The sequence below is a fragment of the Clarias gariepinus genome, chromosome 25, assembly GCF_024256425.1.
Source record: "Clarias gariepinus isolate MV-2021 ecotype Netherlands chromosome 25, CGAR_prim_01v2, whole genome shotgun sequence".
NCBI lineage: Eukaryota > Metazoa > Chordata > Actinopteri > Siluriformes > Clariidae > Clarias > Clarias gariepinus.
Window position 1 is genome coordinate 18,020,395 of NC_071124.1, and position 12,505 is coordinate 18,032,899.

At 39.1% G+C, this 12,505-nt stretch overlaps 1 protein-coding gene across 4 annotated transcripts in view; it reads left to right on the plus strand.

The window, feature by feature from the left end:
* The window catches only part of tle2c (TLE family member 2, transcriptional corepressor c), a 30,879-nt gene extending 19,102 nt beyond the window's left edge, over positions 1 to 11,777 (plus strand). The window contains exons 6-14 of one of the 4 annotated variants that reach the window (XR_008356352.1): positions 164 to 238; positions 407 to 584; positions 1,212 to 1,228; positions 3,158 to 3,292; positions 5,416 to 5,469; positions 6,527 to 6,670; positions 7,450 to 7,575; positions 10,331 to 10,632; positions 10,780 to 11,777. Coding sequence is in view for 1 of the 4 variants with exons in the window: in XM_053486748.1 (XP_053342723.1) it covers positions 164 to 238; positions 407 to 584; positions 1,212 to 1,228; positions 3,158 to 3,292; positions 5,416 to 5,469; positions 6,527 to 6,670; positions 7,450 to 7,575 (729 nt within the window). In the remaining 3 variants the exon portion in view is untranslated. Of the gene's footprint in view, positions 1 to 163; positions 239 to 406; positions 585 to 1,211; positions 1,229 to 3,157; positions 3,293 to 5,415; positions 5,470 to 6,526; positions 6,671 to 7,449; positions 7,576 to 9,397; positions 9,721 to 10,330; positions 10,633 to 10,779 lie in introns of those variants that run through there. The other 3 variants (XR_008356353.1, XR_008356354.1, XM_053486748.1) reach the window with 3 other exon arrangements.
* Positions 11,778 to 12,505: the final 728 nt, after the last annotated feature.

The window sequence follows — 12,505 nt, forward strand, 5'->3', positions numbered from 1 at the left end:
TGTTTAATGATTTCATGTCACTTGGGTGTTACAGATACAGTATTAAATAGCCACACCTATTCATGCATTTGATTCTAAATATCTTCATTAAGTTTTTATTTATAAGGAGATTCTATGTCTTTGCTGGAAAGATTTCCAAGGTTAACTTTATATATTTTTGTAGCATCAGCACCAGGTTGCCCAGGCAGTTGAGAGATCCAAGCATGTGAGCATGGCAGACTTGAACGCTATCATAGGGGTGAGTGTGTGTATTTGCAATCTCGCATTTACCCTTATAATTACACATCATTACCGCATTACAGTGGCCAGGCACAAGGATTACACTGTGTACATTCTGCCTATCCTGTACTGTAAGTCAGTTATTTAAGCCGTGAGTGACCTCTTTGTTCTTCGCCTGGCTATTTAGCAACAGCAGCTCCAGCACCTGTCCCATCACGCCCCAGGCTTCCCCCTGACGCCGCACCAGTCAGGCTTGTCTCTCGGAGCAGGAGTTGGTCTCATGGCTCTCCCGGGGGCTTTCCCTTTCCCTACACATCTGGTGCCGAAAGATGACATCATTCACCCCGAATCGGTGGATCTAAGAGGTACAAACAAAACAACCCCTTATTTATGCACTGATGCCATGAATGTATGTATAATAATTACACACACCCATATCCACCATGTCCATGTCGCGCCTACTGATGTGTCTTATATATTGTTTTCGTCTAATTTCCCGTCATGTCCGTTATTTTTCAGACAGCTAGACTCACTGTAGTTGAACTCACCACAAAAAAATGTAAGAGTTGACGCGGGACAGTGTGTAGGGTATGAATGTGGTAGTTTCAATCAAATGCAATAAGTTAGCATATAAGTTCACATTAGCAACCATAGCATTTTAGCTAAGCTAAAGCTAAGATAGCTAGCTTGTGGGTAACTAAGGTAAGAAGGAGCTCCAACCAATAGCCAGGTGACGATTGCTTCGCCCATCTTCCAATTTATGGATCAACCCTGATTTAGAAGCCATGATTTAAGCCAGATTTAAACCTTATTGAAAACAGTGTTGTTATACTGTAATGTACGTTTATTCCTTTTTTTCAACTCCAGTGTTTCACTGTAATGTTTGTGATACTGTGTTTGTGATACTGTGTGACTGTATATTATCAATTGAATAAAGGCTTAACTCTTTTTTTTATTTTTTTTTATTTTTTTTTTTAACTTTTTTCTTCTAGATGGGGCTCCAAACAGGGTGAGTACGAACCTTCCTCTTGTACATCAGTATGTAGATGAATGACTACCATTAGAGAACATTTTTTATAAACGGTCATGTAAATTGTTACACATGCTGCAGGCGAGTCGTATTGATTTTGTGTTTTATGCATGTATGGAACTGCTGCGCAACCAGTCCGATTTCTCACAGGATCATCAGTTAGTGGGCTAAATGGAGCGTGCATAGCTTTAGTGTTTGGTGCAGCACTCGGCTGGTTTTATATTGCTTGTTTATTTCTCTCCGGTTTCCTGTTGGCGAGAACAGTGAAGTGTTAAAACATCCTGCAGGCGCTCATGTGTTATATATCTTACTGCAGAACAAACAAGTTAAACGTTATTATATTTACAGTTTATGTATATCAATACTAAATCTATTGCTATACATTTTATTTATATATATATATATATATATATATATATATATATATATATATATATATATTAATCATAATATTTATCATTGTTATTGTAATGGGCCATTGGTGGCTCAGTGGTAGGTTTCTCGTATACCATGCGGAAGGCCTGGGTTCAATTCCCAGCCACTGGATCCAGTGCAGGTACCAAACCCGGATAACATGGGTGGGTTGCGGCAGGAAGAGCATCCGGTGTAAAACCTGTGCCAAGCTTGTGTGTGTGGATTGGATGGTCCACTGTGGTGAAGCAGTCTAAAGACCAAAAACATTATTATTATACTATTATTCTTTTTCTAAAATGTGCATAAATTTTTGGCTGACTTTGTGTGTATATATAGATAGATAGGTTGATAGATAGGTGGGTGGTGTGAAGGTCAGGTTATCTGCTGCAGCACTTCATCACTCTCCTTTTAGGACAAATAGCTCTTACATAACCTAGAGGTGTGTTTGGAGTCACTGTCTCAAATGATAGTCCCACTGTGTAAACCAGATGGGATGGGATTTTGTGGAATAATGCTGTGGTAGTCATTCCGGTTAAGTGGACCCACAATTTTGACTAAGTCACCAACAGTGTCGCCAGCACAACACACCCACACCATCACACCTCCTCCTCCATGCTTCACAGTGGGAACTACACATTCACTAACCATCTGTTCACCCTCTGTATGTCCAACAAAGACACTGTGGTTAGAACCAAAAAACATCAAATTTGGAGTCATCAGACCAAAGGACAGTTTTCCACTGATCTAGTGTCCACTTCTTATGTTTCTTGGCCCAAACAAGTCTTTTCTATTTGTTTTTCTTCTGAAGTAATGGTTTCTTCGAAGCGGTTAGACCACGAGAGCCTGACTCACGCAATCCCCTCTGAACAGTAAATGCTGAAACATGTCTGCTGCTTTAAAGAAGCATTTATGAGGGCTCTAATCTAAAATCACGGGCTGTAAATCCCAGGGGTCTGAGGCTGGTTATTCTGATAAACTTATCCTCTGCAGCAGAGGTAGCTCTTGGTCTTTCTGTCCGGGGATGGTCATCATAGCGTTTGATGGTTTTGACAATTGCATTTGGGAATACGTTTCCCAAAAGATGGACTTTTTAATTAATTAATTTATTTTATTTTGTGTTTCTTGCCATAATTGATATGGATACAGTACTTGTAGTAGCACTAATAGGGCTATTGACTCTGTACACACCCTTCCTCTCTGGCAGTGATTTTGGAAAACTCACCTACAAACACATATTTAAACTAATACATACAATTCTATGTAATTCATTCATTTCCAAAATTATTTTCATTAAAATGAGCTTAAATTAATAGCTATAATAAAAAGCACATGCCATATTTATTTATTCTTTCCATTAGTTTAAAGGAATAGTGTAACTTGGTTAATTCTGTTTAATAATGTTGTTTTTGATAACCTCCTATAAGACATGCATATTCTGTATATTTGGATACAGTATGTGTTGTTTATCGTGTATTAATATGCTATGTTTAACAGAGTTTTGCCGACTCCGCTGCAGTGAGTCAGTCCCTGGGTCAGAGGCTGCCCCTGCCACTAGGTTGCGCAGCCGAGTCTGTGCCAGACAGCAAGAGAAGCGGTGCAGAAGGAAAGCCACGAGTTCCCACACCCCGGGTATGGCTCTGCTGCTTATACGCCAACTCACGTACAACAAACACTGTGTCATATCCTGGGCCAGTTGACTCATACTTTTTCTTAATTGGGTCTTTTGCATGTGAATGCAGCTTTTTAAAGGAACAGTATGCAGATAAATTAACTCAAATGTAGAGCTCGGAGGTTGTTGTAACTAAACGAAAGTACACAGAACAAGGTCGCCCAAAAGTCTGAATCCGCAGGCAAACATCAGTGCTGTAAAGAATTCGGCAACAGCTTCTCTTTGTGCAGAATCTTGTCTTGTGTACATGAAAACAATTCTATTTGATCTTGATTTTGAAGCCATGTTGGGTGAATATCAAATTCCATTTAATGAAAAACGTCTATGGATTCAGAATTTTGGACCGGTCTGTATATAAATAAAATATTTAAACATTAATCCTCATGCTGTCAAATCCAATTCCAGGTTTTTACTTTGAGAAACTTGTGCCTGTGGGTCTAAACATGCAACGTCGCAAGGGGGGAAAAATTCCAGTCGTCCTGTGAAGTTTTGTCTATTTTGTGCAGCTTACAGTTAGTCACACGAACCACATTGCAAGTCTGTGAGACATCATGGAAGAACTGGCAGTTAAGGTAGATTTCATAGAAAATTGTGGGCGAGAAAGATGTTGCACAGACATAACATCTGTATTATTTCTTACCCTGTCAGCACATGAATAACACAGTGTTTATATTACATCAGTCCTAATGTATTCCGTACACTCATGGTCCATACGCTTGATCTTTTCCTACTAACAAAACAGTCAAATTATTTATAACACTTGCCAGTCGGGTGTTAAATATAGATTACTCTTTTTGTTATGTATTTATTTTCTCATTAACATCATTCACGCGACGGCCTTCCCATGCACAGACACAGATCCATATCCACTATTTTGACGTCATAGAGGAAGTGTTAGAGACAATAATGTTTATATAAAGAGTCAGGAATTCACATCTATAACTTCAAAATGTCACATTACATTACATGGAACAACTTTCACATAGACAGCACAGCATTAATCAGTATTATCATATCATTAGATGATAATTCAATAATAAAATGCAATAAAAAATTGAGGAAGCGCGCTGGCGTAATGGTCAGCACTGTGGTCTTGTAGCTGCATCGTTGAGGGTTCGATTCCCACCTTGAGTTTGCATGTTGCTTGATGGGTTTTTTTGTGTACTCTGGTCCACAGGCAGAATAGACTATTCGGTGTTCCCAAATGTGCCCTACGAAGGATTGGCACCCTGTACAGGGTGGGGCTTCAGGCTTCAGGCTTCTTGTGATTCTGTTTGGGATAACCAGTATAGAAAATGAATGAATGACTTTAAAATGACAGAATTTTAAACAGTAGGAGCAGATCACCGTACCCTTGCAATCATTGCCAAGTTTGGAATACTGATGAGACACCAGTATATTGATTTTAAGGGGTCAGGCCGCATTGGACTACGGTTCGGAAGCTCCTACGTTCAAATCCCACAACCACCAAGTTGTCCCTGTTGGGCCCTTGAGCAAGGCCCTTAACCCTCAACTGCTCAGATGTATAAAGAGATAAAAATGTAAGTCGCTCTGGATAAGGGCGTCTGCCGTAATGCCTAAATGTAATGTAATGTAATGTACTCTCCTATGCATGTCCTAGTCATTCCCAGAGAAAACTAAGTCACTTGATGTGCTAGAGTGTTAGTAAGTGTTAGTCCAGTAAGTAGCCTGAGCTTGGGTGACTGCAGAATGTTCTTCATGATTCTGTTTGAGTTTCCTCCAAGTTCTCTGGTTTTGTCCATCCTCCCAAAAACATATGAGCTGACTTGCCTCTAGGTTTGTATACTGTATGTGTGTGCATTTTGTCCTGAAATGGTTTGGTGCCCCATCTAGAGTGTGTTCCTGCATCGTTTCCCTTGGTTCCTGGGATGGACATTAGATTCCCCGACACCCTGACCAGCATAAAGATGAATGAATGAGTGAATTAATGCATTGCAGTGCAGATAAACGCCACTAGACCGAAATAAATCTGATTTTGGAGCACTGCAGTTCCTTATATAGACATATGCAGGCGGATGATGAAAGTGGAAGATAATTGATGACATTTTGCTTCTTCCTCTAGGACAGAGAAGTGGAAAAAAATGAGGACAGTCTGAAACGGGACAGCACTAAAGAGGTACGGCCTAATTACTCTCTCTTCCTGCCTCTTCCTCCATGGCCCTGGCCTAACGTCAACATCATGTCTATAATTATAAGCCCCGGTCAGGACATGCTTGAATTATCAGGTTTTTTTCATCACTCAGAGCAGTTGCAATAACGGTTTAGAAGAACAAGTTTGTAACCACGTATTAATTTTCTCAGAACCACGTTATCCTGTGATTTAATTGCCAATGAGGAATCACTCTGAACCTGGAAAATATTTATAATGGCACTAGTTTGTTTATCATAATTCATGTCAGCCTTTTTTATGTTCTAGCAATACATTTGCACAAATATTGTAAATACTGTATACACGATATCTACCTTAAAATCATATAAACGGATAAAGGGGGTTGATTGTATTCACTGATTGGAATCTACTTCCTGTTTCATATGTAAAACACAAAAATAATGTTATTCCACCTTGTGTTTCCTACATTAGATATGAGCTTAACCCACATTTGCATTATGAATAGTAACATCCATCCAAACCTAATTTAAAGATTCAATTTCAACAAACATCATACTTGTTTAATGATTGCGCTAAAATTATTATTTTCAATAATATTTAATTCAACTTAAAACAATTTGGCAGTACATAAAAATAATTTTAAATGTCACCTACCCTTTATGTCAGATAAGTGATATTAATCAGAACTAGACACTGATGATACCTGTGATGTGATATTTTTGCACAGTATCATCAAAAAGACTTTATTTTATAAAGTCTTAATTTATATGTGTTATAATTAACCGTATAACGAGTGTAAATAGGCAAACTTTTGTAAAGTTAACACAGAGAAAAATGCAGTTTGTCAGACTAGAGAGGAAAAACACATAGCACATCATCTTTCCTGTATTTGTAAAAGGAACAGAAACAACTTTATCTTATAGATAAAGCGTTAGAGTTTGAATATTGATATTATTATTATTATTATCAAATAATCAGTACACAATTGCCTAATTTTTTTTGGTGATCATTTTCTTCTCATTTGTTGTTGATTTGACTTGTCTCCTGTTTTTCGTCCTGCAAGAAGAGCGTGTCTCCAGCAGGAGGGTCTCCCAGGTCTGCTGGTGGAAATGGCGTGGACAGCCGAAACTCGTCCAGAGACGCCCGATCGCCTTCCTCTGGCTTCCAGCACACGCACGCACCCAACCAGCACAAGAGTCCCCCGCAGGTACACGCTGCACCTTTCCTGTGCTCTATGAGACATAGTACGTAGATATGTGAGATATATCCTGTCCTGTCCTGTCCTGGGCAGACGAGTGGCTTTGGTGCAACAACATCAGGCAGTGAGTGGAAGATGTGGAAAGGAGAATAAATGTGATTGGATAGGGGAAAAAAATAAAGTAGTCTTATACATAAAAAAAAAATCAATGTCTACGAGTTCTAGGTGACTAGACTGGAATAAGCCTGAAGAATTCCCTTACAAACAAATTTACATTTCCCTTACATTTAAAAAATCATTAATGTGTAAAATTAAATATAGAAAAGTATAATGTATAAAACGTTGAGGTTTGTATTCAAGTGTCCTACAAACATGCTGTCCTACACATGACCGGACCCTGTGCTATGAAAACAGCGAAACTAAATCAACACTTTCTGACCAATCAGATTAGAGGATTCAGCAGCAACACTGTAGAGCACCCGTAATGTACTATTGTATAAGTCTTACTACAATCATTGGGGGAAATGGCATGATTCACACCCCCGCCATCAGGAAAGTGACCTGACACTAAGATCTGGAGGCGTTAATTAACATGACGGCATTAAACATGTTAGCACAGCATTAAAGACGTCTCACTGGTGATGTCTCAGTCTCGGGTCTTCTCATCTGTTCACAGCTTCTAGTTTAAACATAGAGCAGCTTTAAAAAAACATTCTGCTGTATCATATATAAAACAGACCACATGGTCTAACAAGCAGTTCTGAAATCCTGTTTTGTTTTGTTTTTAGGAGAAGGCACGCTCTCGTTCTCCATCTCCGTCACGTGACGCTCCATCTCCTGCACCTCCTCTGCCTCCTCCCGCTTGTCCTCTGTCCTCCCCAGCATGCGCTCCCTCTCCTCCTGTCCAGCACTAGGTGAGATACACCTACACTCTCCACACACAACACATGTCACCTTTCATGCTCCTTGTTTATTTGCTTACGAAGTGCAGTGAAACATCACAGGCAGTGTCTGTATTATATTCAACATTATTATTAGTATTATATTCAACATCACACACACAAGAACGCTTAAAGTCTCCGTACTGTTTTATTTACTAACAGTCCCATGTGTTTCAATCGTATGTGCAGTAAATACTCACTTATTTTAGTATGGAAATTTCCTCAACATATAACAAAACCTACAGTGGCTGAGAAGTACAAAGCAATGTTGGAAAAACGAAAAACAACAAAATAACAAAACCGGAAACAAAATAACAAACTCAAAAACAAAATAAAACCGGAAACAAAATAACAAACTCAAGACAATAACAAATTTAATAAGAAAATATATCTAAAAACAAAATAACAAATTCAAAAACAAAATAAGTCCAAAAACAAAATAACAAATCAGAAAAAAACAACAATTCAGAAAAAACGTGAATAGACAGGTATAGTTTGCGAATAAAAGGCTGATTGGACGAGCCACTCAAGATCAGCGGTAAAAAATAATTTGCGAACTATACCTTTTCCTGTTTGTTGATTCTTACCACTGATTGGACAAGACATCTGTCACTCAAGATATACAGGTATACATTCAAATGCCGTAAGGGTGGAGTACATCTTCTTGTTTATCTTGAGTAACAAATGTCTACCGAGCTTTTTCTTTGTCTTTGGGATTTCTGATTTTTTTTTCATCTGGATTTGTTATTTTGTTTTTGAATTTATATTGTTTTTTTGTTTTTGTTTTTTGAAGTTATTTTGTTTTGCCCTTCTCGGCCACCGTACATAAAGCTGGGTAAAAAAAAGTAAATACACCCTTTATATAACATGAATAGGATTTTCTTTTATAGCCATAAGGGATTATAGTAGGTTTCACCGGTGTACCAGGTTACTTTTCCTGAATGCCCAAACTTTGCCTAGAAACCTTCTTTAAACTCGTACTGAGATTTTGGATTTTCTCAGTTTTAATATTCATAACCTCACATGACATTTCTTGTTGTCACACATTCCAGTCTTTAATTCAGGTTCACAGAATGAGAGCTCAATATGACCAAATCATTTTTCCTTTTTCCTCAAATGAATAACAATGAGGGGTGCAGACGTGTGCACGGTACTGCATGCTCCTGTAATTTTAAAAAGAATAAGAAACTTAACATAATTAGGCAACATCAATTAAATGGCTCTTTTTCTATGTTATTGAAACAGTGAAAGTCTTTTATTAAAAATCTTTCTTTATAATTAAAATGATTGTTTTCCTCCACACCTGGAGTCACACCTAATCATGTAGTTGTGACCACTTTCTATTATTTGGCTCAGCGCGAGATCTCTGGTCTGCCATACAGAAGGCCTGGGTTCGATTCCCATCCAATGGCCAAACGGCAGCCACTGGATACAGTGCCGGTCCGGAGCCCAGATAAAAATGTAAGGGTTGCTTTAGGAACCGCTTCTGGTGTAAAAACTGTACCAAGATGTTTGGCACAGGATGGTCCTCTGTGTCGACTCTTCTCTAGTCCAACTATGGACCTGGAGGCCAGCGGTGAACATTGTATTTATTCCCATTTTCCGACAGTGGTAGTACTCCGGTCAATGTGCCACATATACAGCGGCATCTCAATAAATTAGAATATTATCAAAAGGTTTATTTATTTCAGTAATTCAATTCAAAAAGTGATTAGTATATTATATACTGTAGATTCAGCTCTTCTGCATTATTGGCTTTGGTGTCTCACATCTTCCTCTTTACAAAACCCTATAGATTCTATAAACCACCACTGACCTGTGCAAACTTTACACTGGACCGCAAACAACTTGGATTTTGTGCCCCCCCTCTTCCTCCAGACTCTGGGACCTTGATTTCCAAATTTACTTTCATCTAAAAAGAGGCTTTTGGCCCAGTGAGCACCAGTCCAGTCTTTCTAGTCCCTTAGCCCAGGTAAGACGCCTCTGACCTTGTCTCTGGTTCAAGAGTGGCTTAAAACAAAGGAATTTAACAATTGTAGCCCATGTCCTGGATACGTCTGTGCGTGGTGGCTCTTGAAGCACTGACTCCAGCTGCAGCCCACTCCTTGTGAATCTCCCCCAAATGGGCTTCGTTTCACAACCGTCTAGAGGCTGCAGTTATCCCTGCTGCTTGTGCATCTTTTTTTCCTTCCATTCAACTTTCCATGAATGTGCCTGGATACAGCACTCTGTAAACAGCCAGCTTCTTTAGCAATGACCTTTTGTGCAGGGCATCCATGTGCGGGGTGTCAATGATCGTCTTCTGGAGAACTGGCAAGTCAAATTCACAATCTTGTAATTCTCTGAGATACTGAATTTTGGGTTTTCATAAGCTGTAAAGGCTTAATTATCAAAATAAAAAGAAACACTTGTGTGTAATGAATCTATATGTTTTACTTGTTGTATTGAATTACTTAATTAAATAAATATTTTTTGTTTTTAAATAAAGGAACAATTCTGCTTGAGAAGTTTCACTGCAGCACTTTTTTCATTTCGTGTTTGTTTTCACTTCTGCTGAAGCGTCTGACTCAGCCTTATTTTCAGAAAGTGAGATTCATGCTCGACTGAATAGAAATGAAAGACTGACATGTCACCTTGCAGCTCGTTTTTCTCCGAGTGGAAAGTGAAACGTTTCACTACCACATTTGTCTTTTTTTTTTTTCTTTTTTTTTCCCTTCCGTCTTCCCAGGACCCACTCCGCTTCATGGAGTGAGACGGGTGGGAGATGAAGTGGCCCTCCCTCAAACCACCCACCCACCAAACCCAGCACACACCGGCTCTGTCCCATAGTGCAACGGGGTCGAGGACCAGGTGCCTTGCATTCCAGGGATGTGCATTCGCCCACCGAGCTGTACACAATCCGCGTCCACTACACTGCAGGGCCATGCCGGAGGCACAGCTTAACATGCCAATCAGTCAGCTGTAACAGTGATTGACAGGTCTGTCAGCCAATCAGGCAGCTGGAGAGCTGTGGCAAAGCTGAACATTTTGGTGAGTGTATGTACATAAATGAACTCCGTATACATTATACACAATTGTACACAGAAATGTTGTTCTGCCTCTTTATTTATTATGATGATCTTTTTCTTTTTATTATTATTATCATGATGTCATTTGAATGTGGTTTCTGTCTTTCAGCAGTGAGCAAGTCAGAGCAAGTCCTATCGACCCTTGATAACCGTGGGAACCTACCTAATTCATATACAGAAATAGACCGAGACCCTTTAACAAGTCCTGTGTAAACGGCCACCTCGAAGTTGTGCTGCGCTGCGTAGCCGAACCGGATTGTCTGCACAATCCATTTCCGAAGAGGGTGACCTTTATATCGTCTTTTATACGCTCACTTTATGCACTGAGGACTTGTTATTTTTGCATTTCTTATAGCAACATGCGCATGAGTATGATGGACGTCTACTGGTGGGTATAGCTGAGACGACCTGGACCTGGAGATCTGGAGGACGTAAGAACTTTTCAGGTCATGTATTTTACGCGCCCTAAAAGGACTGTGAAGAGACAGGAATTTTATATGTGTGTTGTTTTTTTAATTTTATTTTTAATTTTTTTTTATGTGTGTGTGTATACATGCCGAGTTCATCTATCACTATTGCACAAAAGACACTTCATGCTTTAACTCACTCTGTATCCAGTAACATTTAAAGCTTCATCTGGTCAACTCGGTCTTCTACAGCAGCCCGTCTTCATCATTCTTTTAAAATGTGATCAAAAATTTTATACAATTTGGAATAAAGAGGAAAATGTTTTGAGATCGTACCATCACAATTTTATGATAAGTTAGAGGGTTAAAAATGTTTTTATCCCATGCCAGTGTGGATCTTTGACTTTTTATGACCTGTACTGTAGAGCAATTGTAACAGTTTTTCCGTAAACCAATTCAATCCTTCATAACATCTAAAGCACAGATACAGCACCGTGTTACATCAAAAGCTCAGACTTAAAATCATTCAAATATTGTAACGTAATATACTGTAATAATTTCAAACTATTATTTCATACCCATTCAAATGTTACGATTCATTTTTTTTATCCCAAACTTAAAACAATTTGCCGTTAGGTTAAGTGTAATTGATGACCCTAATAAACAAACCATGGAGTCTAAGAAATGAAATAATTTCTTGGACATTGTTGACATTCTTGCATCATAGTTGACATTGTTAAAGGCAGTATATCATTGAGTGTAAAGATTAATGTTTTTGAGATTGCAGCTGAATCATGTGCATGACTCGTTTTCTTGTTATTATTCAGAAATATTAAATGAATTTCCTTTACCTTTGTGTTTCTCTCTTGCGCTCGCTCTCTCTGTGCCTGTCAGTCTCTGTGAAGAAGCCGTGGCCTCCCAATAAATAGTCTAAACATGTCTTTTGTATGTACTTCACTTGTAGTCTTGTGTTGGAGTGATCCATTGTTTCCTCTACATATACACATTACAGTAGGAACACAAACAATCAGGTTTTTTTTTTTCCGTAGGCACAATGTTATTTTGTTCAAATACGAAATTAACTGTTCAGGTGTTTGTTGTCTTGTTAAACTTGTACAACATTAACACACAATGTTGAAATGCTAAATGTAGACTGTGTCTATATCAGTTTATCCTGGACGAGGTGTCAATCCATCGCAGGACTCACACACACACACACTACAGGCATTTTGGGGACGCCAGTTAGCCTAACCTGCAGATCTTTGGACTGTGGGAGGAAACCGGAGTACCCGGAGGAAACCCACCAAGCATGGGAAGAACATGCAAACTCTATTCACACAGAGACGGGAATCGAACCCGGACCCTGGAGGTGCGAGGCGACAGTGCTAACCACTAAGCCAACCATCTTGGAAGCCTCTCCTCTTAAAC